Genomic DNA, 24,510 nt, shown 5'->3' with positions numbered 1-24,510 from the left:
GAAAGCCAGAAATATGGAGGAGTAGGAGGAGGGGTTAGAGATCTGTGGGCAGGATTTTATAGTAGTTGAGAGCCTAAATTAGGTAATAAGTGCTTGTTTGTACCCACAGGCTGTTAAGGTGCACGGAAATTTGTGTTAGGTTACTCATTGGCCCAAAGGTGCAGAGTGGGTAAGAGAAAGGAAGATCCATTTTTGCCATCTTTGGTCTGTGTGTTTTTACTTACAACTCTGTAAGGCAAAACGTGCATCTGAAAGTACTGGGGTAGGTAGGGAGATAACATCTGAATGAAACATACCATGTTGGATTCAGAATAACCAGACCACTCTAGAACCTGGAGTGTGGGGAATGGAAAGGAGCATCTGTTTTACTTCGACCTTTCTCCGCTTGATGGGAAGAACTTGACCTCACATTAGGTCACTTCAATAAGATTGGGGAGGATATAGGGGTGGCAGGACATTTTTAACCTCCAGTGGTCACAGGCACACATGGTAACACTGAAGAGAGGAGAAGAGAGAAACGCTCAATTTGAGGGCTTACTGTGTGATGCTAGGCACTCTATTGGGCTTTATATTATTGTTTGCTCCTAATAGGAGCTCTCAAGTAGTATGGATTATTCTCATTTTATTATAGGCGAAGAAATAGATTAACTTGTCCAAAGTCAAAGATCAAGTAAGTGATGGACCCTGGACCCTAGGATTCAATTTCAGATTTGTCTGACTCCAAAGTCTGAACTTTTCCTTTTTTTGTTTTGTTTTTTTTTAACGTTAATTTATTTATTTTGAGGGAGAGGGAGAAAGAATCCCAAGCAGGTTCTGCGCTGACAGATCCCGGGATCATGACGTGAACTGAAATCAAGTCGGATGCTTAACCAACTGAGCCACCCACTCACTCCTGGGCTTTTCCTTTTGTAGGTTGTTGGGATTGGTGTGGCAGGTCCTATTGGTAAAGGGAAACTGAAGCCTTTAGTACAAATAAGGGAGAAACTGAAGCAGTTTTCAAGAGTAGAGAGAGTCTGTCACAGGGAATGGCTCTGAGGAAGGCAGAAAGCAAGTGTAGGAGAAGAGACAGAGAAGATGGCTGGTCTTAATTATAGCCTCATTATCTCCTAACCACTGGGAAATGGTTAGGGGGCAATTTAGTAAGAGGAAATGGCCCAAGAGTCCAGCTTTGCAAGATTTTCTATTTTTCCTGTTTGCAGCCCATTCTGGGCAGAAGCTCATCAAATTCTGGGTATAGACAAGGGCTTGATTTAGAGAGGCAGACTGGCCATTGGAACAGCTCTGTCTCTGTCTTCTCTTTGCCTTTTTGAGAAGGACATGTGACTGAGTGAATTAATACTCAGGGCGCCTGGGTGGCTCAGTCGGTTGAGCATCTGAGATCATTTGGCTCAGATCATGATCTCACGGTTCATGGGTTCGAGCTCTGGGTCGGGCTCTGTGCTGACAGCTCAGAGCCTGGAGCCTGCTTTGGATTCTGTCTCTCCTCTCTCTGCCCCTCCCCGGCTGATGCTCTGTCTCAAAAATAAATAAGCGGTTGAAACAAATGAAAAATAACACATAACCAGTGTGTGGAGACAGGAGTTTCAGTGTAGCCTCTGACAAAAGGAACAGCAGTGGTAGGTAGAGTGACACTCATTTATTCATGGAAGATAAGTATAGGTTGTTTTCCCAGGGGAACCTGAGAAGTAACCTCAGGAAGAGAATGGGGGCTAGGCCCAAAGAACTGACCTATTTAGAGGTTTTAGCAAGGATCTGGAGCTGCTTCTTGATCCCTGGCACCCAGGGCCCTGTGGCCTGTGCCTTGTGTTTTGGTTTAGAGAAACATGTTGGGAAGGTAGAAGTGAGATAGAAGGCAGACTCTCTCTGGGCACTCAGCTTTTCCTGTTGGTCTGATGTGGCTCTGGACTTTGCAATAAACAAGGGGTTCAGCTGTGCTAGTTGAAAGTCTTGGATATTTAACTCTTCTGGGTTCTCAGGGTCTTTCCGGAACCTTGTAGGCTCTGCCTCCTCATTGGTCTTAGGTGCTTCATATACAAAGATAACCTTGTTCTTTAGCTTGTTTTGGATCCAAGGATCAGTTGAGGCCAGGAGAGTTAATGTTTCTTGTAGCTGCATTGAAACAAAGGTCCTATGGCTGGTTTACTTCAGGCTAAGGCTGGGAGGGGAGGGGGTGTCCCAGTGAGGGGGTGCTCTGGCCACAGGCCACTGGGGTCCCACGGAATGAAGTCAAGGTATAGTGTGTGAGGGCTTATTCCCTTTCCTCCCTCCTGACAAAGAGCAAGTGGTAAGGATGGATGGGAGAGGCTTGGAGGAAGGGTAGAGAAGAGGAAGAGGTGGGCAGGAATGCCTTACACTGTTCTTCACAGCCTGGCTCTTTTCCGCATCTAGCATGTCCAACAGCAAGTAGAACATTTGTGGTTTGTGGATCCCCAGGACGCCCTGGCAGAGGCAGAATGTGCCTAAGTAGTCAGCCTAGGAAGATACCCCATCTGTGCTCTTTTCCGTTCTAGTCTCCATGATGACCCTGTCATCTGGCCTGGAGAGAGGGGGAGCTGTGGCTTCCCAGCTGAGGTGTATCCCATTCCTTCCCTTTTGGGGCCACCGCATTGGGTTCCAGTACATACTGTTCACCAGAAAGAGTCAAGACAATTTCTGCAATACCTAAGCAATGCCTCTCATACCCATCTCCTGTCCCTTATCCCACCTACTTCCAATCCTGAAGAAAAGGTCATTGCTGAATTCGTGGTAGGGCTGGAATTCTAATATAAACCACCAAACCTCCCCAAACTTTACAGTCCTTTCTTCCCTGAAGTAATTGCCCTCAATTGCCTACTCCCCTTGCCATCAATATATCTGGTCAGAGAAGCAGGGCTGGCCTTACCAAAGAGATGACTGCTTCCTGGCGCGCAGTGGCATTTGAGTTCATTAGTTGCCTGTGTGGAAGGAAGTGAATGTGTTATCCAGTTAGAGGGTAGGAGGAGGAGGGCTGGTTGTTTCTTCTGACAGCCCAGAGTGAATCGAGCACAAGGCCAGAGAGTGATGCTGATTACATCAATTTCTCCCTCTTGTTTCTTGGGTTAGGAAAGGGGCTGGGAAGGGAAAGGCAGATACTACAATTTGCCAAGAGGTACCAAATGACAATTAGGACTTGCATCTGTCCAGAATTCTACCTTTTTATTTTTTTATTTTTATTTTTTAATGTTTATTTATTTTTGAGACAGAGACAGAGCATGAGTGGGGGAGGGTCAGAGAGAGAGGGAGACACAGAATCTGAAGCAGGCTCCAGGCTCTGAGCTGTCAGCACAGAGCCCGACGCAGGGCTCAAACTCACAGACTATGACATCATGACCTGAGCCGAAGTCGGAAGCTCAGCTGGCTGAGCCACCCAGGTGCCCCCAGAACTCTACCTTTTACAGGTCCCTTTCATGTCCTCATCTTAATACGAGCTTTTATGTTTTATATTTTATAGCAGCCCTGAGTGATAGGTGTTAGCAGTACCCTTTTGCCAATGAAAATCCCAGGGGTCAAAGTAACTTGGCCAGGGGCACAGGCAAGAGAACTGGGATCAGATTCTCAGCTCTCTCTGACCCTGTGCCCCTTTCTGCCAGCCTGAGCCACTCACGCCTCCACCAGGTTCATCATCGTAGGCTTCATCTTCAGCTCTTCCACAGTTTCAGCCACAGCCTTTCTCATAGCCTGAAGAAGGATTAAGGTGGGACAGTAGAGAAAAGGAATGCAGGAGTGTGCCTTTAAGTGCTCACAAACCTTTACCTTGTGCTATGTATGGTCCTTGCCTTGAGGTCTGGTAGGGGAAGCATGCGGGTGAGTAGACATGTACACTACTGTGGTAAGTGTTACAAATGAGCTAAGTATAGGGTGAAAATAGGGCCTCCTCAGTCTGGGTACCAGCAAGATGTTCTGGAGGAAGCAATGCCTCAGCTGCAGCCTGAAAGGTGGATGGGAGTTAACCAGTAGAAGGGTGGGGGTGGGAGATTTTGGGGCAGAGAGGAAGGCATGTACAAAAGCTTAGAGGCAAGAGAGCACAGAGAGGTTAGGAAACAAAAAGGAGTTCAGTGTAGCTAGGTGACCACACCGAGACTCTTCAGAGTGGGGCACTCTGAGGAGTTACACTGAGATAGCAGGTATAAACCAGGACAGGGTGATCTTAAGCATAGCTGGTGTGTGGCCGTGAGTGGGAGCGGGGAAAGCTGAAGCTAGAGAGGTGAGCAGGCCTTGGGTGGTGAAGGGCAGTGTAAGCCATTCTGAGGGCATTGGGGAGCTACTGAAAAATTTTATGCAGAGGTGAGACACAATCTGATTTACATTTCAGAAAAATGGCTTTGGAAGTTCTGTGGCTGGTTCTGTAACAAGGTACAATAGAGATAAAAGCAAAGGAACACAGAGGAATGCAGGGTTGATTCTGGTGGAGGTGATTTGGGAAAGCTTTCCATAGGAGGTGTTTGGACTGGCCTTGCAGCAGCAATGGTATTATAACAGGCAGGAGGAGGGAGGGAGTGAATAATAGCATGAGATAGTTTTCACCTTGCGGAGGGAGGGAGGGTTGACTTGTCATTGTGCTGAGAGAACTGCCTCCCTTGCAAAGGCAAGGTGGCTTGAAAACATGGGCTGCATTAGGGGAACAGGGAATGCGTTAGAGTGAATGTGATACGTTTTGGGGCAGTGTGATGGGAGCCAAGTCAGGGAGGTCTTCAGAGAAGGGAGAGGAGACGGGTTTGGGTTGCCTGGGCTTGGGAGCTTTGGTCTCACAAGGAAAGGTTCATTGTAAGTCTTCCTCCAGAGCAGGTCAAATGTGAATCCCTCCAGCCCTTGTGCCTGGATCTTTTCCAGTCCAATGGTCTTGAGCATCTGGGTGGCTTCAAAGCGGTGCTAAGGGCAGAGGTGGGGAAGTATGAAGGATAGACTCTTCATCATCCCTCTTCATCATTCCCATCCTATTGCTGGAGAAGGAAGGGTGCTAGGTAGCCTTAGACCTTACCTCCAGGACACTAGAAGAGCACAGCTGGTCTAGGATGGCCCTGATGACTGTGGCTGAGTGTACATGCATCATCTTGACCAGCATCCTAAGTGCCTGTGGGGGGCAGGCAGGTGGGATGGGGTGTACAGGGGCTAAGAGGCATCTGGATGGCCAGGTAGGCTTGAGGGCTGAGCCTAAAACTCACAGGGAACAGTTGGGGTCCATTCTCCTGCCTCTTGGCCTCTTGAGTGAGAGCATGAGTTCATGTGTGCACATATGTGCACATTTTTTTTTAATGTTTTTATTTATTTTTGAGACAGAGACAGAGCATGAGCAGGGAAGGGGCAGAGAGAGAGGGAGACACAGAATGTGAAGCAGGCTCCAGGCTCCAAGCTGTCAGCACAGAGCCCGACACAGGGCTCGAACTCATGAACCGTGAGATCATGACCTGAGCCGAAGTCGGACGCTTAACCGACTGAGCCACCCAGGAGCCCCACATATGTGCACATTTAAAATGAACACTTTCAAATCAAACATACACAGACATATGCATGTATGCTCATGTCTACGTGACCCCATACTCATGTATATACATATTCACAGGCACACAGAGGACCCCACAGTGTTCCCTGCTGAAGCTTCTTTGGTTGAGTATGACAGGGTCCAAACTGTACCAAAGTCAGCACTGGCCTTTGGTTCCCCAGCACTCCCCAGGGAGTCCAGCCTTCTGCCCCTCACACCTTCATCCGCTGGGTTTTGGACCCTTGGCTTAGGCATTGCAGCAAGAACTCTTGGGCTATTTTGCTGCAGGGCCTCAGGAAACCCAAGCACAAGGCTGCCTCCACAGCTGCTTCATTCGATGACTTCTTTATCAGCATCTGCAGAACAGGCACCAACTTCTCTTCATCCCCGACTTGAGTTCTCTGAGGGAGACAAGAAGTGAAATAGGCAGGGGAACTATATCTTCATCCAGACATTGTTAAGAGGGCAGTTCACTCTTACTTCCAGAGCATTCTTTTTCCTCCCTAAAATGAATCTCATGTCATCAGATTAATTTACCCATGTCCCCTTATTTTTGCTGTCATCCACATGCTCCTAGGTCATATCCCTTCATTTCTCTATGACATCCATCCTGGATGGATGGATGTCATTCTCTTTAACACTTCTGCTGTCTTAATTCCTGACATTTAAAAAATATACATGCCATTGATCCTACTCCTGCTATCCAATAACCTTGTCCTTCATTCTGTGTCAGCCCCTAATTCTCAGGTTTTTATCATTACCCATTACTACGGCTTCTCCATGATCTCCATTTTATGGATCCCATTCTCTGACCATCACCGCTTATCTTTCCAGCTAACTTCCTGATGCCAGTAATTGTTGGACTCCACAAGGATTAACAATTCACTGAGCACCTTTTTATTGCTCATTTTCTTCACTCTCTACCCAGCTTAAACTTCATGGTCCTATTATAGTCACTTCTCTGCCTCACTCAACTCCTTTACCTCTTCTTGCTTCATTGTAGTCAACTTCCCACTTTGTGCCTGTACTTTCTGGAGAAAAGCCCACAGTCATGATGGCTGATCTTGCTTTAAACGTATGAACAAACCTCACGTAGACCCTTAGTCCTACCTAGTAACCATACTGTTTTTCCTTGGGCAAGTCTTTTTCCCTCTCCTGATTCACACCCTGTCCTTTTGGAACCTCTAACACTTCTTCCTCTGTTCTTATTCTCAGCTGATGACCTTGCTTCTTTATTGAGCAAATAAAAGCAACTAGAAAAGAAGTTCCAAAGACACCTAACCACCATTTCTATCCAACCTTCAACACCTGCACCTATATGTTCTTCCCTTTCTCTTACTACTGGGTACTCTGACAATCTATCTAAAGTCAGTCTCTCTACTTGTGTGTTAGATTTCATCTCTTCTCACCAAATCAAGAACATTTGTGCACAACTCTTTCTTCTCCCTTCAAAATTATCATTTTTCTGACTACTGGATCATTATCCCTTAGAATAGAAACATGCTGTTATTTTTCTTTTTTCTAAAATCCACCCCCAGTACCAACTACAGCTCTTTCCAACAACACTTGGAAAATTGTCCATTCTTGCCATCTCTAATTTCTTTCCTCCCGTTCACTCTTAAACTCATTATGTCAGACCTATACCCACCCCCACCAAAATTGTTCTTGTTTAGATATTCAAGGATTCCTGCATAGTTAATCTGTGTATTGATTCTCAGTCCTTATATTATTTGATACAGTTGATTTGTTTCCTTGATATATGTTTTTCACTTGATTTTCAGAATCTCAAGACTCTTGAGTTGTCTTCCTACCTATTGGCCACCTATCATTATTTGCTGGTTCTTCCTCTTCTCCCTGAGCTCTTAATGTTGGGATGCCCCTAGACTTGATTCTTGGTTCTACTGACCTCATCTAATTGAATGACATTAAATGCTGTCTGTATGCCAACAACTTATAAATTCCTTTCTCTAGTTCAGACTTCTAAACTCCAAATTGTACATACAACTGTTTACCTGCTGTCTCCCTTGGAGGTCCAATAGACATCTCAAACATAACTTGTCCAAAACAGGACTTCCGATATTACCTTCAAACCTGTTCCACCTGCAGCTTTCTCCATCTTAGTCGATAACAACTCCATCCTTCAGCTGCTAGGCCCAAAACCTTGGCTTCATCCTTGTTTCCTCACTGTCTTTTATAGTTCACATTCTACCTGTCAGAATTTTACTAGCCCCACTGCAACCACCGTGGTCCACGCCACCATTATATCTCACCAGGATTGCTTTAGTAGCCCCTAACTGGTCTTTCTGCTTACACCTGACACCCCACCCCCACCTCCCCATATTTCTCAGAATAGCAGTCATAGTGAACCTTTTGAAATGTAAGCTAGATCATGTCACTGCTTTGCTCAAAATGTGTAATGGCTTCTTACTTCATTCAGAGTAAAAAGCCCAAATACTAAAGTCGTCCAGAAGGCAATGACCTAGTATGATCTAGTCTAGTGGATCTAGTAGATCTAGATCTAGTATAATTGAGTCTCCTGTTTACTACTTTGACATATCTTCATTTCCTACTGCTTTCTTTATTCCCACTCCGCTTCAGCCACACTGGCCTCCTTGCTGTCCCTTAACCATCCAAGCACGCTCCTGCCTCAGGGTCTCTGCATTGATTGGTCCTTCTGCCAGGAATGCCTTCTTTCAGATAACCTGCAAGGCTAACGCCTTGACCCTCTTTATGTCTTTGCTCAGATGACCCCTTCTAAATGAGGCCTTCCCTCCCTTCTGGGTTTAAAACTACGACCTGTTCCTGTCCCCATTTGGCATTCCTGATCATCCTCACCCTGCTATATAATTTTTCCACTGCACTGGTTACCTGTAACATACTATATAATTAAGTTTATTGGTTATTAAATATCTCCTCGACTAGAAGGTAAGCTCCACAAGAGCAGGGGATCTTAGCCTGTTTAGTTCACTGATGTATCTCAAGGGCCTAGGACAGTGCCTGGCATGTGATAGCTGTTTAATATATATTTGTTGAGTAAATGGATGGATGATGAATTCTACTTCACGTGGAACAGTGATGGGATCAAAGTAAGAGGATCCTAAAAGGGGAAAAAATTTGATTAGTGTCAGCAGACTCTTGATCCCTTTCCCCTCTTGAGAGAGGTTTTTTCTTTAGTAGGTTTTTAAGGATAATGATTACCACTTAAAAGCACTTAAAAGGCGTTGAACTAGATGCTTCACCTACATTGCATTTAGTCTTCCCAACATTGTTATAATTACTATCTTCATTTTATTTATTGGTTTAATCCATTATTGGTTTTTAGTTTTAGAAAGAGGGTGAGAGTGCAAGCTAGGGAGAGGGGCAGAGGGAGAGAGGGAGAATCCCAAGCAGGCTCCACACTCAGCACAGCGCAGGACACAGGGCTCCATCCCACGACCCCGGGATCATGATCTGAGCCAAAATCAAGAGTCAGATGCTCAACTGACTGAGCCACCCAGGCACCCCTAATCCATTAATTTTTATGTTGGTTTCAGGTGTACAATATAGTGATTCAGCAATTCTGTACATTACTCAGTGCTCACCACGATGAGTGTAGTTATTGTCAAGAGTTTAGAAATGGACAAACTGCGGCTCTGAAAGCTGGCTTGTCAGAGCTCGTGTGACCACGAAGTGGCTATGCCAGTGCTTCTGTGCAGGGAAGCTATTCCACAGGGAACTCCACAAAGACAGTGTCTTCTCCCATCAAGGCTAGGAGCCGGGTTACCTTCTCCCTGACCTAACCCCAGCCAACACCATCAATTACCTTGCCCCAGTTACTGACTCTCCTCCCAGTCACCTTGTCTTTGGGGACAGCAGCCTGGGAGTTGAGAGCCACTCGTAGCCGTGTCAGAGAATCCATCCTTTCCTCCTCATTTTGCCCCTTCAACTGTGTGATGAGAACCTGGATCACGTGCTTATTCAGGCAACCTTGGACAGGGAGGGTCCTCAGGTCAGGGCAGAGCCTCAGGGACTGTTCTTCTCTGCCAGGATTCATTTGACTCGACTGTGCCCTCAAGACAGAAGTTCTAAGTACTAGGTCCTGAGGTGTTACCCATCTTCTCAGGACACTCACGCATGGCTGCAGTTCCAGGGGCTCTCTCTCTCCCTCCAGTCTCTTCTCTCTTTTCACCCCACTTTCCTCTCTCTGCCCACAGTGCTAGGCTGAAGTGACTTTCCTTACTCAAAGGGGAAAGGAGCTCCTCTGCTTCCTTTCTCACCTTTCCTTACTTCTCCCCACCCCCCTCACCTGCCCCAGGGAGAGGACATACTCACCCAGGAGGGCCAGGCTTCGACAGGCCTCAGACTTCACTTTCTCTGAACCGGTTTGGGCCTGATTTAAGAGGCAGGTGGTGGAAACATGCCATAAGTTGATTCAGCAATTCTGAATTGGAATGTCAGAGCTTTCAGAATCATCTCAACTTTTCATTTACAAATGAGGAGACCAAGTCTAGAGGGTGACCTGTCTATGCTCAAACATAGAGTACAGGCAGGGCAGTGCAATGGAAGGAACACAACTTGGGAGTAAGACTTTCGTTCAAATCCCTATCTGGTGTCCTAGTAGCCATGTGGCCTTGGGCAAGTCACCTGGCCTCTCAGAGCTTCCATTTATCTTTAGAAAAGTGCAGATACTACCACCTGTTCCTAGTTTGTAAGATTTAAATGAGAATATGGACAAGAAAGCATGTTCCCCATTATAAATTGGCATATAAACACGGGGGATTAAATCAGTTAAGGTAGAGAATGAACTCAGTCCAAGTTCTTTCCTGGCTTTTCAGTTGAGGGTCTTTCTGTTAGACAAAGGGGACCTTCACATTCTTCCATCCCCATCAAGCTGTCCTTCAGAGAAGCCAAGGGCATGAGATAGTGCATGCTGCACACTGGCAGCTCTCCTCACTGCATCTGACCCAGCATCGTTGCACCCTGGCAAGCCTTGTCTGTGCCCATGTGCCCATGCTCTACACACCTCAGACCCTGTTCCTCCTCTCATGAGCTTCATGTGTCCTCAGACTCACCACCTGCCATAGTGCGTCCATGACAAACTGCTCACTGACGCCCAGGCACCCCAGAGCCTGCAGGAACAGGGGTGGAGAAAAGGGAAGAGCCCTCAGGCAGCACCCCTATGAGTTACTGTCCTTTGGATACAGCTGGAGTTTTGCCTTGGAATACTTCCTCCCTCCCTCACTTCTTCCCCCAAGCATCTTTCTCCTCCCCAGCTCAGCTAGCTCCTGTGACTATGCTCCACCACCCTTGCCACCTCTCACCTGTGCTGCATAGAATTGCTCAGGCTCTCTGGGAGATTCCAGGCTTTTTGTGAGTTCCTGCCCATCCAAGGGAGCCAGTGGAAAGGAAGAAAGGGATAAATATAGTTGTAGAACTTCAAACAGGTGCTCATCCAATCCAGTCCCTTTTCCTTTCCTCCCTCCATTTTGCAGGCAGGGACTGAGGGCTGAAGGATAATGTGAGCCCAAGGTAAGGACACCCACAAAGGGAGTCTCCCCATTCTCCCTCCCACCGTGGTCTCTGACCTTTAATCTTTGCCACTTCAGGGGGTCCCCAGCAGGGTCTGAGGGCTTGGATCCCATCTGAGATTGTATAGTCAGCTTGCTCATAGGGAGATGGAATTTTTGGATGGGGGTGCCCTCTTTGAGTTGCCTGTGTGAGAAATTGCACAGGCTGGCCTTGGACCCCTTGTTCCCTCCCTCCTACTTCACAAACTCTCCTCTGCCCTTGATCCTCAGCCCAGCTCAGAGATGGGACCAGAGGAAGACGGATGAGCCTCCTCCTATCCCAGGGTCCTCTCTGGGATCTATAAGCTGGGCTTGCCCCACCCCCTCTCCCACTCCTACCTTCTTCTTCTCTTTTCCAGAAAGTGTGGAGGGTGTGGAGAATAGGAAAGGTCAAAACACACCTAGGGTGATCTCTCATTTTCCGCAGCATCTTCTCGGCCTCCCGTTCTTGTCGCTTATCATATAGGGTGTGCCAGTGTGTGTAGACCTCAGGCTTCTTGAAGTAGCAGTAAGGCACTGAAAGTGGCTTGCTTGGGTGCTGCCTCCAGCACTCTGGGCTAGGGGGAAACTCCTCCTTTGGCATCTGGGGGGTGTGAGTGGCACAACAGTGGCAGGGGGGTGTTCCTCAGCCAGGAAAAGGACCAGGATAAGAAGGGACTAGGTGGGATGCCTGGGTGGCTCAGTCAGTTAAGCATCCCGACTCTTGATTTCGGCTCAGGTCATGATCTCATGGTTCATGGGATCAAGCCGCATGTAGGCCTCTGTGCTGACAGTCAGGGGTCTGCTTGGGATTCTCTCCCTCTCTCATTGCCCCTCCCCTTCTTGTTCTCTTAAAATATATAAACATTAAAAAAAAAGGGACTAGGTAAGAGAGACACCCTTCAGTCTCTCATCTGAGCTAGAGTCCGGGACTTCCTACCCCTACCCTGTGTGACTTGGGCAGGTTACTTCACCCACCAAGATCTCAGTCTTCTCATCTGCAGAGTGGAGCTAATAATCCTTGTTCTCTCTGTACCCGTTGTTGCAAAGGACAAATGGGATAAAGATTGTGAAGCCATTGTTGATCTGTAAACCAGTCTTAGTACACAGTTTGGTTATTTGAGGATCTCAGAGCACTTTGAGAAGGCCATCAGGGCAAGGAGATGGGAAAGGCAAGGGGCGAGGCAGATGTGGAGTTAAGAGGGGAAAAGACAGGCTACTGCTCCTTCATTCAGGCATGCAGCAGGTACTTACTGAGCACCTGCTAAGTGCCAAGCATTGTCCTAGGTGCTGGGGAAGCAGGTGCTACCCTGCTCTCATGGAATTTAACAGTGTCATTGGAAAAGCAGAATTTCTTTAAATACTCTATCTCTTAGGGGCACCTGGGTGGCTCAGTTAAGTGCCCGATTCTTAGTTTTGGCTCAGGTCACGATGTTAGGGTTCATGAGATCGAGCCCCGTGTTGGACTCCAACGCTGACAGCATGGAGCCTGCTTGGGATTCTCTCTCTTTCTCCCTCTCTATGCCCTTCCCCCACTCATGCACATGTTCTCTCACAAAATAAATAAACTTAAAAAAATCTATCTCTTAAATGGTTGTGAAACTGTAGCTCTGATTGTAGTGAAGGGTTGTGTGTAGGTCAGGGGCTTTCTCTGCAGATTTGTCTTGGATTCATTCCTATTTCTTCTCCAGTCTTCCTCAGAGTCAGTTCTTTGAGCAACAAAGAAGAGGGGCTTCAGCCAGTGGTTTTCAGTTTGGTGATTGAGAAGATCATAGTGAAGATTGTCAAATCTTTGCCATTTTTTCAGAAAGTGTAGTATTGATTCGCAATGAGCAGGGTTGTCAGATTTAGTGAAAACCAAGCAAATGAAAAACAGGACGTCCAGTTAAATTTAGATTTTAGGTATTGGATACCCTATTTGGGACATATTTATACTAAAAAAGTATTCATTGTTTATCTGAAATTCAAATTTAGTTGGGCATCCTGTATTTTATTTGGCAACTCTAACTATGAGGATCCCTGTGTTAATGAATAATGATGACTCATTATTAAGCACTGCCTGCATAGCCCAGGCCTTACAGATAATATGTTGTAGCAACTCTACAAATGGAGCAGGACAGGGAGCCTGTGACAGAGGAAGCTCCTGAGACTCAGGGAGGGAAATTGACTTGTCCAATGTCACACAGAGTTAGTGGAAGCCCCAGGGGTGAGTGTGTAAGGGTTCTGTGAACTGGCCTTAATGAAAAGGGACCATCTGCTGACCCTCCTACTTCAACAAAGTTCCCAGGGTGGCAAAAGTTAGGGGTCTTACCTGGTAGCGGGACAAGGGCAGGCGAACAGGAGCCATGGCTTTTCTGAGTTCTGTGGTACAAATTGTGGGCTAGGAATCACCCTTTTAGGCATTCACTTATTCAGCATTTAGTGAACACTGTGTATTAGAATTATTGGGGGGAACTTTTAACCTGCTTCGGCCCTATGCTAGACTAATTGAATTTGATTCTCTGGGGATAGGGCTTAGGTATTTTAGAGAGTTCCCCAGAGGATTGTTTTTTCCTTTAATATTTATTTATTTATTTTGAGAGGGAGAGAGCACAAGGTGCAGAGGGGCAGAGAGAAAGGGAGGGAGGGAAGGAGGGAGGGAGGGAGGGAGGGAGGGAGAGAGAGAGAGAGAGAGAGAGAGAATCCCAACAGTGCAGAGCCTGATGCAGGGCTCAAACTCACGAACTGTGAGATCATGAACTGAGCCGAAACCAAGAGTTGGAGCTTAACCGACTGAGCCACCCAGGTACCCCTCCCCAGAGGATTCTAATGTACAGCTGATGGTGAAAAACAGCGGTCTTGTTCAGTGGTTCTCAACCTTGAGTGTGCCATAGAATCATCTGGGGAGCTTGTTAAAATCAATTTCTGGCACAAAGTCTGAGTATAGATTCAGTAGATCTGGAGTGGGGGCTGGGAATTTGCATTTCTAACAAGATACTGATGCTGTTTGTCCTGGGAACACACTTTGAGAATCACTGGTCTAGCTGGTGAGACAACTGTTTACTAGTAACTAACAAAGGGAGAAAAATGTGAAGATACAGGCACAGGTGGTACAGATGAAGGCCCCCCTACTCTGGCTGTGGGGATCAGGGAAGGTTTTCCAGAGGCGATCATACACAGGCTCAGTCTTTAATCCACATAGGGGGTAGCCAGATAGATAAGGGGGAAGAGTGTTCGGTTCAGGGAACAAATTCTTTCAAAGACTGGGAGGTGGGGAACTGGGCAGACAGCAGGGCACAGAGAGGTGAGCAGAAGCTGGGGGGACACACAGATGTCCCATCTTCGAGGGCCCTGGTGACTTACTTTGAAGGCTGTGGGGAGCCATCAAAGTGTCCAATGGCCTGCCCTGACCCTTCCTGTGGATTTGTTGAACTCACCAGACCTGTGTCTGGGAGAGGGAGCCAGAGAGCTTTTCTTTTCAGGCCCCACCTTGACTCTGTTCCTGTCTGTATTCCAGCCTCACCTTTGGTCCTCTCTGGGTACTCCAGCCATGGGTACTTGAACATCGACGTGGCGATGTCAAGGATGTCAGCTGATATTTCGTAGGCCATCGTCTTCTTCTCCTGGCGGGGCCAGAGGGAGCCCAGACAGGGCAGTACAGGGCTGTTGAGAATGTGGGGGAACAGCTGGGGGAGACCTGTCCTCTGTGGCACAAGAGGGATTGGTGAGGAGTCGGGGCTTCTGTGGGTAGAAGCTTCTGAATGTTTTGAGCAACCAGGTCTCCTAGGTAAATGGAAGACTCCGGTTCCATTCTCCAGCTCCTCCCCCAACCCTTGGCATCTAACGGCTGTGGCCTTGAGCCAGTCACTTTACCTCTAGGAGCTTCAGTTTCCTCATCTGAAAAGCTGGAAAGTCATGTCTATCTGGGAGTCAGAGGGGCTGAGGTGAGGCATAAATGCGAAGGAGAGTCAAAGCATTTGGTGAACTGTCAAGCTCATATCAGCCCATGTGAGGGGCAGGGGTGGTTCTTAGGACTAGTCACCAGGAAAATGGCAGGAACGGGAAAGCCCCTTTTATATACGCACCTCCCTCCTTGGCAGCAAGAGACTGGGCTTTTGTCTGTGTCATGACGAGCTGCCTTCCAGACCTCCTACTTTTGCATATGTTGTTCGCTCTACCTGCAAGTCCTTTCCTTTCCTACCTGCTAAACTGTTCCTCCAATCTTTCCAATTTCATTTAAAGGTTATCTCATCTCTGAAGTCTCTTTTGTCTGCCTGGGCCCCCCTCCTCACCTCCTTCAGTGGTATCCTTCCCCTCCACCACCGCCACCCCAGTGTGACCACAGCCTTTTGAACAATTGCTTCCTTTTAGGTGTGTATCATACATTTAATCTGCCTAAAGGTAAAGATTGTGGCTTGTGGCTCATTCACCTCTCCACTCTCCACCCCTCCGCAACCCCCCCCATGCCTGGCATAGTGCCTGGCACACAGCAGGGAGCTGGCTATGGCAAGAAAACATGAGCCGCCAGGCCATCAGACTCAACATCACCACCAGTAAGCCCATGAGACTCCACATGACCACCAGTAAGCTGACATGTACCCTGATGTGCTGCACTAAGACAGCGGCATCCATGCGGTGTCCCTGCTCAAAATATTTAACCTGGATCTAATTATGAGGAAACGATCAGGCAGATCCAAACTATGAAATATTCTACAAAGATTTGATCTGAACTCCTAAGAAAGAAATACTTGAAGACAAAAAAAGTGTGTTAAAAGTCACTAAAAGACATGGCCACTAAATTCAGTGTCAAATGTTGAAAATCAAACCAGGAGCCTGCTTGGTAACTTGCGACGAGAATTTTAATGGAAAGCTGATTTCTCACATTTGCCAGTCAGCCCTTCGCAGCGAAGGGGCTGCGAGGGGAGATTTGGCCACAGGAAGCCCAGTCTTTCTCCCTTCTTCGCCTCCAGAGACATGCTGACTTCCTTTCTGATGGCAGAGCTGCAGCCTGAAGCTCAGAGCCAAGAGACTTTCTGCGCATAAGGCAGAGTCTCAGGAACTCTTGGAAGCTTTAGATGGAGGAGGCTTTTATAATTGCTGCTTAGTGGTGGAGTATGCACCCTCCCAGGAGGGAGTGGGAGTAGGGGTGGGTGGGGACTTTCCCAAGCTAGTTAGGACATAAACAAGAAGCAGCAGGAAACTTTGCACAAGTTCAGGTTCTAGGCGCCCTCCATCCTAGTTCATCTCCAAAGAGTTGATGTAGTCCCGCACCCATTTCTTCTGTGGGTTGGCACACACCTGGCGCTTCCTCCGGGTGACAAAGCTGTGGGAGAAGAGAACAGGATGAAACCTGGTCAGCACCCGGACAGCCAGGTTTGGGGATAATGGTACTGGGGTGGAGCATTCTTGAAGCTCCATGAGATTGGATTTGTAGCTTTTAAGGAAAGGATGTTTCCTTTTCTCTTGGGTCATATGGCTCCAAGCCAGAAGCATATCTGTGTGCATTTTAACTCCCACACAAACATATGCAGCCTGGAGAGCTAAGGGGGTATGGAGTCTGAGGGGTCCAGGGTTGAGCTGGTCAACCACTAGCCTTTTCTCTGAACTTCTTTGTCTCAGACCCTGTGCTGGGTGCTCTAGATGTAGAGCAAAGAGGTGTCTTCTAGGAACTGAGTGACGGTTGAGTAGGTGAGACATAAGAAGTGGTAAACGTGATTTTTCTTTAGATAACACAGTGTGTGGCACAGGGTAGATACTCAACAAATGAGTACATCTCCGCATGTGGGGGTGAATGAAAGGACATGAACCTGAGTCTGGATTTTACCACTTAACCTGGCAAATAACTTAAGGCCTCTGAATCTATTTGTTTACCTCTAAAATACATAGAGAGGGGCACCTGGGTGGCACAGTCAGTTAAGCGTCAGACTCTTGATATTGGCTCAGGTCATGATCTCACAGTTTATGAGATTGAACCCTGAGTTGGGTTCTATGCTGATAGCGCAGAGCCTGCTTGGGATTCTCTCTCTCCCTCCCCGCCGCCAAATAAATAAATAAACTTAAAAATATATAAGTAGAGATAATTCCTACTTTGCACTGTTGTCATGAAACTTAGTGTGTGGGAGTTTTGGAATACCACACATGTATTATTATTGGAATGTTATGGGACCTCTTCTTTAGGATGGATCAGACCAACATGACACCAAAGGTCCTTGTACTGGGCATCGTGCTTACAGAGGTTGAAGGTCCCCAGATATTGCCAGAGTCAAAGCACTTCTACCAGTTAACTGGCCAGAATGCAGAGGCCTCTGAGAGTGAGAGGCCTTATCTCTGCAGGTGTTGATAGCATGTGAGAGGCCTTATCTCTACAGGTATTGACAGCATGCGTTGGAGGTATCAAAGCCTGTGGGGCTGGGGCTTGGTCCAGCTGCCTGTCTCATCTGTTTGCTGGGATACTGGTTCTATGGGGAGCAGGGGAGGGGTGCAGGGGTGGAAACCATGGCCTGGATAGCGGTGCTGTGCCAATTAACATGTTCCTTTTGGGCCAGCCCTGTCTACTTGGACCTTTCTCCAAACATTATGAGGCCAAATGTTTTCAAAGTGAAGGCTTAGGTTGTCTGGTGGGAACGAGGATTTCTTGGTTTCTTTTTAGGTTCTGTCCTGGATAGTGCTTGCTCTCAAGGAAGCTGCCTCTCCTTTTCTGAGACTCAGAGCCCCTTGACCATCTCTCTTTCTTCTGCTCTAGTGTGCAGAGGCGGGGTGGGGAACAGAATATTGTGGGCTCTCGTGCCTCCTAGTGTTTGTTTTCTGATTTGGGTGCTGAGGGAGCCAGACCAAGACCCTGCCGTTGTTCAGCCAGAAGTCAGACAGGAAATCCTGTAGACTTGCTATCCTCTGGCCTCAGCCCCCTTAGCCTGTGGCCAGGAAATCAAAAGGGCAGGAAACAAGTATCTGGGGTGAGGGTTTGTTTCTCAGGCCTCCGTTTCCTCCTAAAGAATGTGAGACTGAAGAACAACTCCTCCTGGCCAAGTTTCTCTCCCTGCCCCCATTTTGGGGACCCCCTACTTGCCTGATTTCCCTCCTGCCTTTCTGCTTGTTCTCTTGGGAGCAACCACCTTCACCTGCCCGTTGAGAACAGGTGTTCTCAAAATTGCTGCCCTTTTCTGTGTGTGTGTTTAATGTTTTTATTTATTTTTGAGAGAGAGTGGGGGAAGGACAGAGAGAGAGGGAGACAGAGGATCTGAGGTGGTCTCTGTGCTGACAGTGGAGAGCCCAATGCAGGGCTCAAACTCATGAACTGTGAGCTCATGACCTGAGCTGGCATCTGACACTTAACCGACTGAGCCACCCAGGTGCCCTGTTGTTTTTTTTTTTTTAATGTTTATTTATTTTGAGAGAGAGAGAGCAAACAGGAGTAGGGGAGGGGCAGAGAGGGAGGGAGAGAGAGGGAATCCCAAAGCAGGCTCTGCACCATCATCACAGAGTCCAATATGGGCCCTGAACGCCACAAACCTTGAGATCATGACCTGAGTTGAAGTCAAGAGTCAGACGCTTAACCAACTGAGCCACCCTGGCGCCCCTCTATGTTTTTTCCGCCCCAAGTCGCTGGGCCTAGGGCTTAATGGATGTTTATTGAATGAGTTAGTGAACGAATTGCATTCACTCATCAAGTTTTACTTGTCACTTCTATGTATATAATCATATATTTGGAGGAGGAAGAGCAGTTAACACATATCAGGTACAACTGTGTGCCAGGGAATATTCTAATATCGTTTTTCATTTCATTATTCTCACTTTGACTCAGTGAGGGAAGAACTCCTATTTCACTCCACTTTGCAGATGAAGAAATGGAGGCTCAGAGAGTTTAACTGATGGATGCAAGCTCCTGCAACTGCCTAGGGGCAGAGCTGGGACTCTAACAAAGACTGACTAGCTCTGGAGCCAGTGCTCACCAAGACTCTGCTATAGATTGCCACTCTAGTATCAAGAGACCCTTTCCTCCTATATAAAAAAATTCCGGGGTGACTGGGTGGCTCAGTCGGTTGAGTGTCTGACTTCAGCTCAGGTCATGATTTCAAGGTTCATGGGTTCAGGCCCCATGTGTCTCCATCTTTCTCTGCCCCTCCCCCACTTGCACTCTCTCTCTCTCTCTCTCTCTCTCTCTCTCTCTCTCAAAAATAAACATTTAAAAAAAAAAAAAAGAAAAAAGCCCTATCTCTAGCGCCAGCACTGTTTCCTAGCTCCCAACCCCCCTTCTCACACTCCGTGCTGGACATCGCCACAGGGTTTTTGTGCTGCCACCTTGGCTCTTTCCTCTTTAAACAGCTCTTCCTTGAGACTTCAGGGGGCTCCACACTTCTCCAGCCATCTGGGTCAAAACCTTCATGTCACCCTTAACCCCCCTGTCATCCTTGCTCCTAACCTTACATCACCTGGTGGGGCTTGCCGACTCAGCCCTTGTCTCCTTCCCTTCCCTTCATGTCCCGTTCAGCCTCAGTACCGCTCGTGTGGATGAGCATAACAGCTTCTTATCTGGACCTGACTTTCCAGCTCACTTCACACTCGATCTGATGCTTTGGCATAATTGTGCTGACACTCAAGGTCCCAGTGCTTTCCTACACAGGGATGCTGCGTCAACCAAAGGAGAGTCTTGGCGACATTCGCTCTGCCTAGTGTACCCAGTCCCTCGGGCTTTTCTCAAACAGCACCTTCTGCAGCAAACTTGTCCCTTCTTCCAACCCCAAGGTTGGATGTGCTCCTGCTCTCCTTTTGTAATGTTTTTATTCAGGGTTGCTCTAGTCATTTTGCATCTGTCTTTGCCTCGGATTAGACTGAGTCCCATGAGGGCAGCGATGGTGCTTTATTAATCTCTAGCTGCCCATAACAGGTGCTCAAAGAAGGATTGTTTTCTTTTGAAAAATATTTGCCTTCAGAAATAAAATTAGTAGTGCTAAATATTACCACTGACTTCAAAGGATGCACCAGAACTAAAGGCAATGCTGAATACCTATAGTTTTGCAAGTGTCCCAGGAGTTTTTGGATTAAAAAACTTCACCGTTATATAGGAAAGTTCATGATTGCCCCATTTGCGTTCTTTAAGTCTCTATTATCTTAAGTCTCTCTTTTTTTTTTACTTTATGTATTTATGTTGAGAGAGAGAGAGAGAAGGTACAAGTGGGGGAGGGGCAGAGAGAGAGGGAGAGAGAGAATCCCAAGCAGGCTTTGCACGGTCAGCACAGAGTCTGATGTGGGGCTCGAACTTACGAACTGTGATAACTGGAACTGGAGCCGAATTGGAGCCGAAATCAAGAGTCAGACACTTAACTGACTGAGCCACCCAGGCGCCCCTCATCTTAAATTTCAAAAGCAACTATTGACCTTTCTATAGTAGAAAGAGGAGGCTCCAAAGACAGTCTCTATCCCTCACTTACTTTGCAACCTTGGGCAAGTCCCCAAACCTCCCTGGGTCTCAGTTTCATTGTCTGAAACATGGAGAAAATTATGCATACCTAACAGAGTTGTTACCATGAAATAGAGAACACACAAAGACATTTGATACACAGCAGGCACTTCTAGGTAGTAGGGATTAATTTTTTTTTAATGTATTAGTTTTCATTTAAAGGAAAATCTCGGGGCGCCTGGGTGGCTCAGTCAGTTGAGCGTCTGACTTCAGCCCAGGTCATGATCTCGCGGTCCGTGAGTTCGAGCCCCGCGTCGGGCTCTGTGCTGACAGCTCGGAGCCCGGAGCCTGTTTCAGATTCTGTGTCTCCCTTTTTCCCTGACCCTCCCCTGTTCATGCTTTGCTCTGTCTCAAAAATAAATAAACATTAAAAAAAATTTTTTTTTAAAAATTAAAAAAAAAAAGGAGAATCTCATGTCATTATTTCTTCACCAACTGATAATTTTTTTTTAAATACACTCTAACTAGGATCCTGACCTCTGACCTCTCCTCCCTAGATCCTCTGAGGTTGTAGGTGGACTTGATTGGGTGTGAGATATGGGGGAATGTGGGGTTCTTAATTGGAGAGGGATGGCCACATTGATCTTTTCTCCACGCAGGAACATTGTAGATCACATTAAAGTAAAAGTCACGTCTCTAAGGATCAGAGACCTGATCCAGGGCATCAGAGTGGGGAGGACCCCCTGGGGACCCCTTGTCTAATTCTGTGTGATAGCAAGGGGGGGTCTGAAGCCTCAGAGGGAGGAGCTATGGCTATTTGGGCAGCTGGAGGATGGGTGGGAGTGGATAGGGCATCCTCTTAGAGGGTTCCTGTGGGGGACTGGCTGTGGGACAAAAGGTGTCCCTTCCTCACCCCCCACCCCCCCCCAGAGGGTCCACAGGGCTGAGACTCACACGACTGCTGGCATGGAACACTTGCTGCTGGTGTAGAAATACTCCTGGAGGTGGGTGAGCGGCAGTGGGTGGGAGAGGTAGGCAAAGCAACAGGGGGTGGTGTCCGAGGCATCTGGGAGGAGAAAGAAAGGAGACCCTTGTGTTCATTGCTGTTGCACATGGGGTATTGTGCTGGGTACGTTATCTTGGGTAGACTTTTACCCTCCTTTGGTTGAAACTGAGGCTCGGAGAGCTACAGTCACTTGGCCATGGGCACATAGTAGCAGAGTGGGGATTCCAACAGAGAACTGAGAAGATCTCTGCAATCCCTTATCTAATCCTTGAGTCTTGCTTGGACCCCTCCCTCTGCACCATAACCCCCTGCCTTCAGTTCTGCGGACATGCTGGGCTTCCTCCTGGCTTGTCTTGGGAACTTTACCCTTATTCTTGCCCTCCTGGGATCCTCAATGGATTCACAAGTTGCTTTCTTTGAGAGCTACGGTGGGGTAGAGGGAGGTTTCCAAAACTCACACTTCATGGCTCAGCCTCAACCCCTAAGAGGGGCCTGAACATATGTATTGCATCCTGGGAGCTTCTGGCTGAGGCATGGTAAAAAGGGCTCTGAACAGAGAAGGAGGACTTTTTCTTGGTCTGTTAATTCAGGATGACCCTGGAAAGGGTCAGTTCCCATTTCCCAGTAGAGTAGGAGTGTTTAAGGGCCAGGTAGAACTGGATTTGAACACCAGTTTCCCCACTTCGTAGCTGTGTGACCTCAGGCAAGTTACTTAACTCCTCTGGGCCTCTGTTTCCCCATCTGTAAGTCAAGCTCAGCCACTCAAATAGTAGCCTCAAATATTAAATTATGTGGTATATAGAACAATCAGCCTAATAATTGATCCGTACCAGATTTTTAAAAAATCCTCTCCCAAGTCCCACTTTTTCCATCTATGAAATGGGGACAATATGACTGTCCCAGGAAGGTTTTACTAATGCTTAGAAGTTTCTTAGAAACCCCGCTGGTGATAGGCATGAGTTAGCTGTGTTTTGAGGTCAGTTTAGGCTACCTCTGACTGCTTATACCTCTGGCATCAGTCCACACTCAGCACTCGAAGGTCTTGGATGTAGACCTTGAGGACGGAAAAGTTGAGCAGAGGGTCCCTGCCATGAAGTGGCTTAGAGATCTATCAGGGACAATAGATCCTTTACTGTGTAAAGCAGTATATAGGAATGTAAATCATAGGGTTCAGACAGCATAAATACTGCAGTTGAAAAGAGGGCAAAGTCTGGGCCAATCTAAAGTTCTTGCCCCAGGGGCTGCAGTGGTCAGGACTTGACTTACATGGGGATGCAGAGGCAGGAGCGCAGAAAGCGGCAGCAGTGAGGAGGACTGCAAAGGCAGCTGGGGAGACCTTCATGGTTCTTTCTGGGTGGAGGCTGCGGGAGATCCACCCGCTGTCTCAGAATCCTCTGCAGGGATTCTCTGCAGCTCAGACTGGCCCTTTATAGTCAGGCCAGTAGAGGGGGCACCACCCCAAGGGGAGTTTCCAAAACAGTAGCCACACACTGGTTGATATCATAAGTGAAATTGCACAAAACGGAAAAGAAAACTGAAATAGGCCCCGGAAATTTGAGGCTCGCTCTCTCTTCTCCTCACTGTCTCTGATCCAGAGTGAGCTCATCGGTTCCTCCAGAACCGCCCTCCAGGGCAAACCTCCATTTGCCGTCCAGAAGAGCTAGTATAGGCATTTGTGGTGGAAAACCTCTTTCTTTGATGGCATCCTCAGCTTCCTCTTCTAGGGTAGGGATCCTCATCAGAGGTCAGGACACTGCTTCCTTGGGGTCAGAAGAGGGCAGTTAGGACGGATTTGAAACAACTGGGTGTTTATTTGGTTGCTTTCAAAGTTAATTGCTCTTGCATTACAGATCTGTGTTTCCCCTCTCATCTATGGAAGGGTGTTATTTATAAAGTGCTTGATTGGGAAGGGGAGGGTTCTCTGACATATAGCCCCAAAGGAAGCTAGCCACTATTCTAAAGGCTTTACAGGTGTCAACTCATTTACTCTCATTGTGCCCATTTCCCCCATTTTACAGATGAAGACATTCATCTGTAAATTCTGGGATCCCATCTCGTTCCTAAGGTCTTCTTCGGTACAAAAGTTACAGAATTTGAAAGCTGCAGAGGACCCTAGGGATTATTTCTTCCATGTTCTTCAATTGCAGAGGGGAGGAGAAGTAACTTGCTAAGAACACACAGCCAATGAACGATGGGATCAGAACCTGGGTGCCCTGGTTCCTGCGTCAGTGCCCTGCCTACTCAGTACTGCTTACGTGAAAATCTTAGTGGTTGGGGGGGGGGCATTCTTGAACTGAATCCATGAAGTGGTCTTGATTAGAGACAGGGTCCTTACTCCATTCCAAAGACTTGGGTAGAGTAAATCTTCATCAATTCCTAATTTGGATAATTCAGAATAGTGACAAGTTGACATCTGAATTATCTAAGAGAAAATTGTCTATAAACAATGACAAAAGCAAACACATTTTTAAAAAGTGTAACTTAAGAAATGCAACCTTCTAGAATGTTTTCTTGCTAGCTCTTGTGACATATGTAACTTGGTATCTGAGGGTGACTGAATCACCCAAAAGGGAACGACCTTACCTCATTTCTTCCTCACAGTGACTTTGAGGAAGGGTGGTTATTCTCATTTTATAGAAGAGGTCATTAAGGTCCTCAAAGTCACATGGCTGATTAGTGGGATTGAACCTGGGTGCTTCTGATGACCAGACTCCAGTCTTTTCCACTGACTCATATCAGGCCACTAACAGTTACTGCATCCCAAGTTGGTGCCAGGTGCTACTCTAAGCTTGTCATAGGAAGCCTCTCCTTCCTTCCTCATGACTCATGAACTAGGTTATAATAGAAACACAGTTTTGAAAAATGTGGCCATCTCATTTAAAGAAACCCATTGCAAGTACTTTGGAAACATTCATCTATCTACATACAAATGGTCTGCTTGTTTGTTTGTTTTTTAAAAATTTTTTTTAATGTTTATTTATTTTTGAGACAGAGAGAGAGCATGAACAGGGGAGGAGCAGAGAGAGAGGGAGACACAGAATCTGAAACAGGCTCCAGGCTGAGCTGTCAGCACAGAGCCCGACGCGGGGCTCGAACTCACGGACCG

At 47.2% G+C, this 24,510-nt stretch overlaps 2 protein-coding genes across 2 annotated transcripts; both read right to left on the bottom strand.

Annotated features, from left to right (window-relative positions):
- Positions 1-1,626: 1,626 nt before the first annotated feature.
- Positions 1,627-14,804, bottom strand: HEATR9 (HEAT repeat containing 9). Its single transcript, XM_049636590.1, has 15 exons — positions 14,525-14,804; positions 13,334-13,383; positions 11,445-11,626; positions 11,062-11,188; positions 10,798-10,854; positions 10,549-10,605; positions 9,809-9,866; positions 9,300-9,463; positions 5,716-5,898; positions 4,997-5,089; positions 4,768-4,887; positions 3,623-3,696; positions 2,882-2,933; positions 2,353-2,439; positions 1,627-2,109 (listed from the first exon to the last, which is right to left on the bottom strand). The coding sequence occupies exons 1-15, from the start codon at positions 14,610-14,612 to the stop codon at positions 1,729-1,731; spliced, it is 1,773 nt and encodes a 590-aa protein (XP_049492547.1). The 5' UTR covers positions 14,613-14,804; the 3' UTR covers positions 1,627-1,728.
- A 1,032-nt stretch (positions 14,805-15,836) lies between these two features.
- Positions 15,837-22,798, bottom strand: CCL5 (C-C motif chemokine ligand 5). The gene is made up of 3 exons (XM_049636601.1): positions 22,671-22,798; positions 21,353-21,464; positions 15,837-16,324 (listed from the first exon to the last, which is right to left on the bottom strand). The coding sequence occupies exons 1-3, from the start codon at positions 22,744-22,746 to the stop codon at positions 16,237-16,239; spliced, it is 276 nt and encodes a 91-aa protein (XP_049492558.1). The 5' UTR covers positions 22,747-22,798; the 3' UTR covers positions 15,837-16,236.
- Positions 22,799-24,510: the final 1,712 nt, after the last annotated feature.

Source organism: Panthera uncia, chromosome E1 (assembly GCF_023721935.1).
Source record: "Panthera uncia isolate 11264 chromosome E1, Puncia_PCG_1.0, whole genome shotgun sequence".
In the NCBI taxonomy this organism is placed as follows: domain Eukaryota; kingdom Metazoa; phylum Chordata; class Mammalia; order Carnivora; family Felidae; genus Panthera; species Panthera uncia.
Note: the sequence above shows the minus strand (reverse complement) of the source record. Positions and strands in the feature narration are given on the sequence as shown.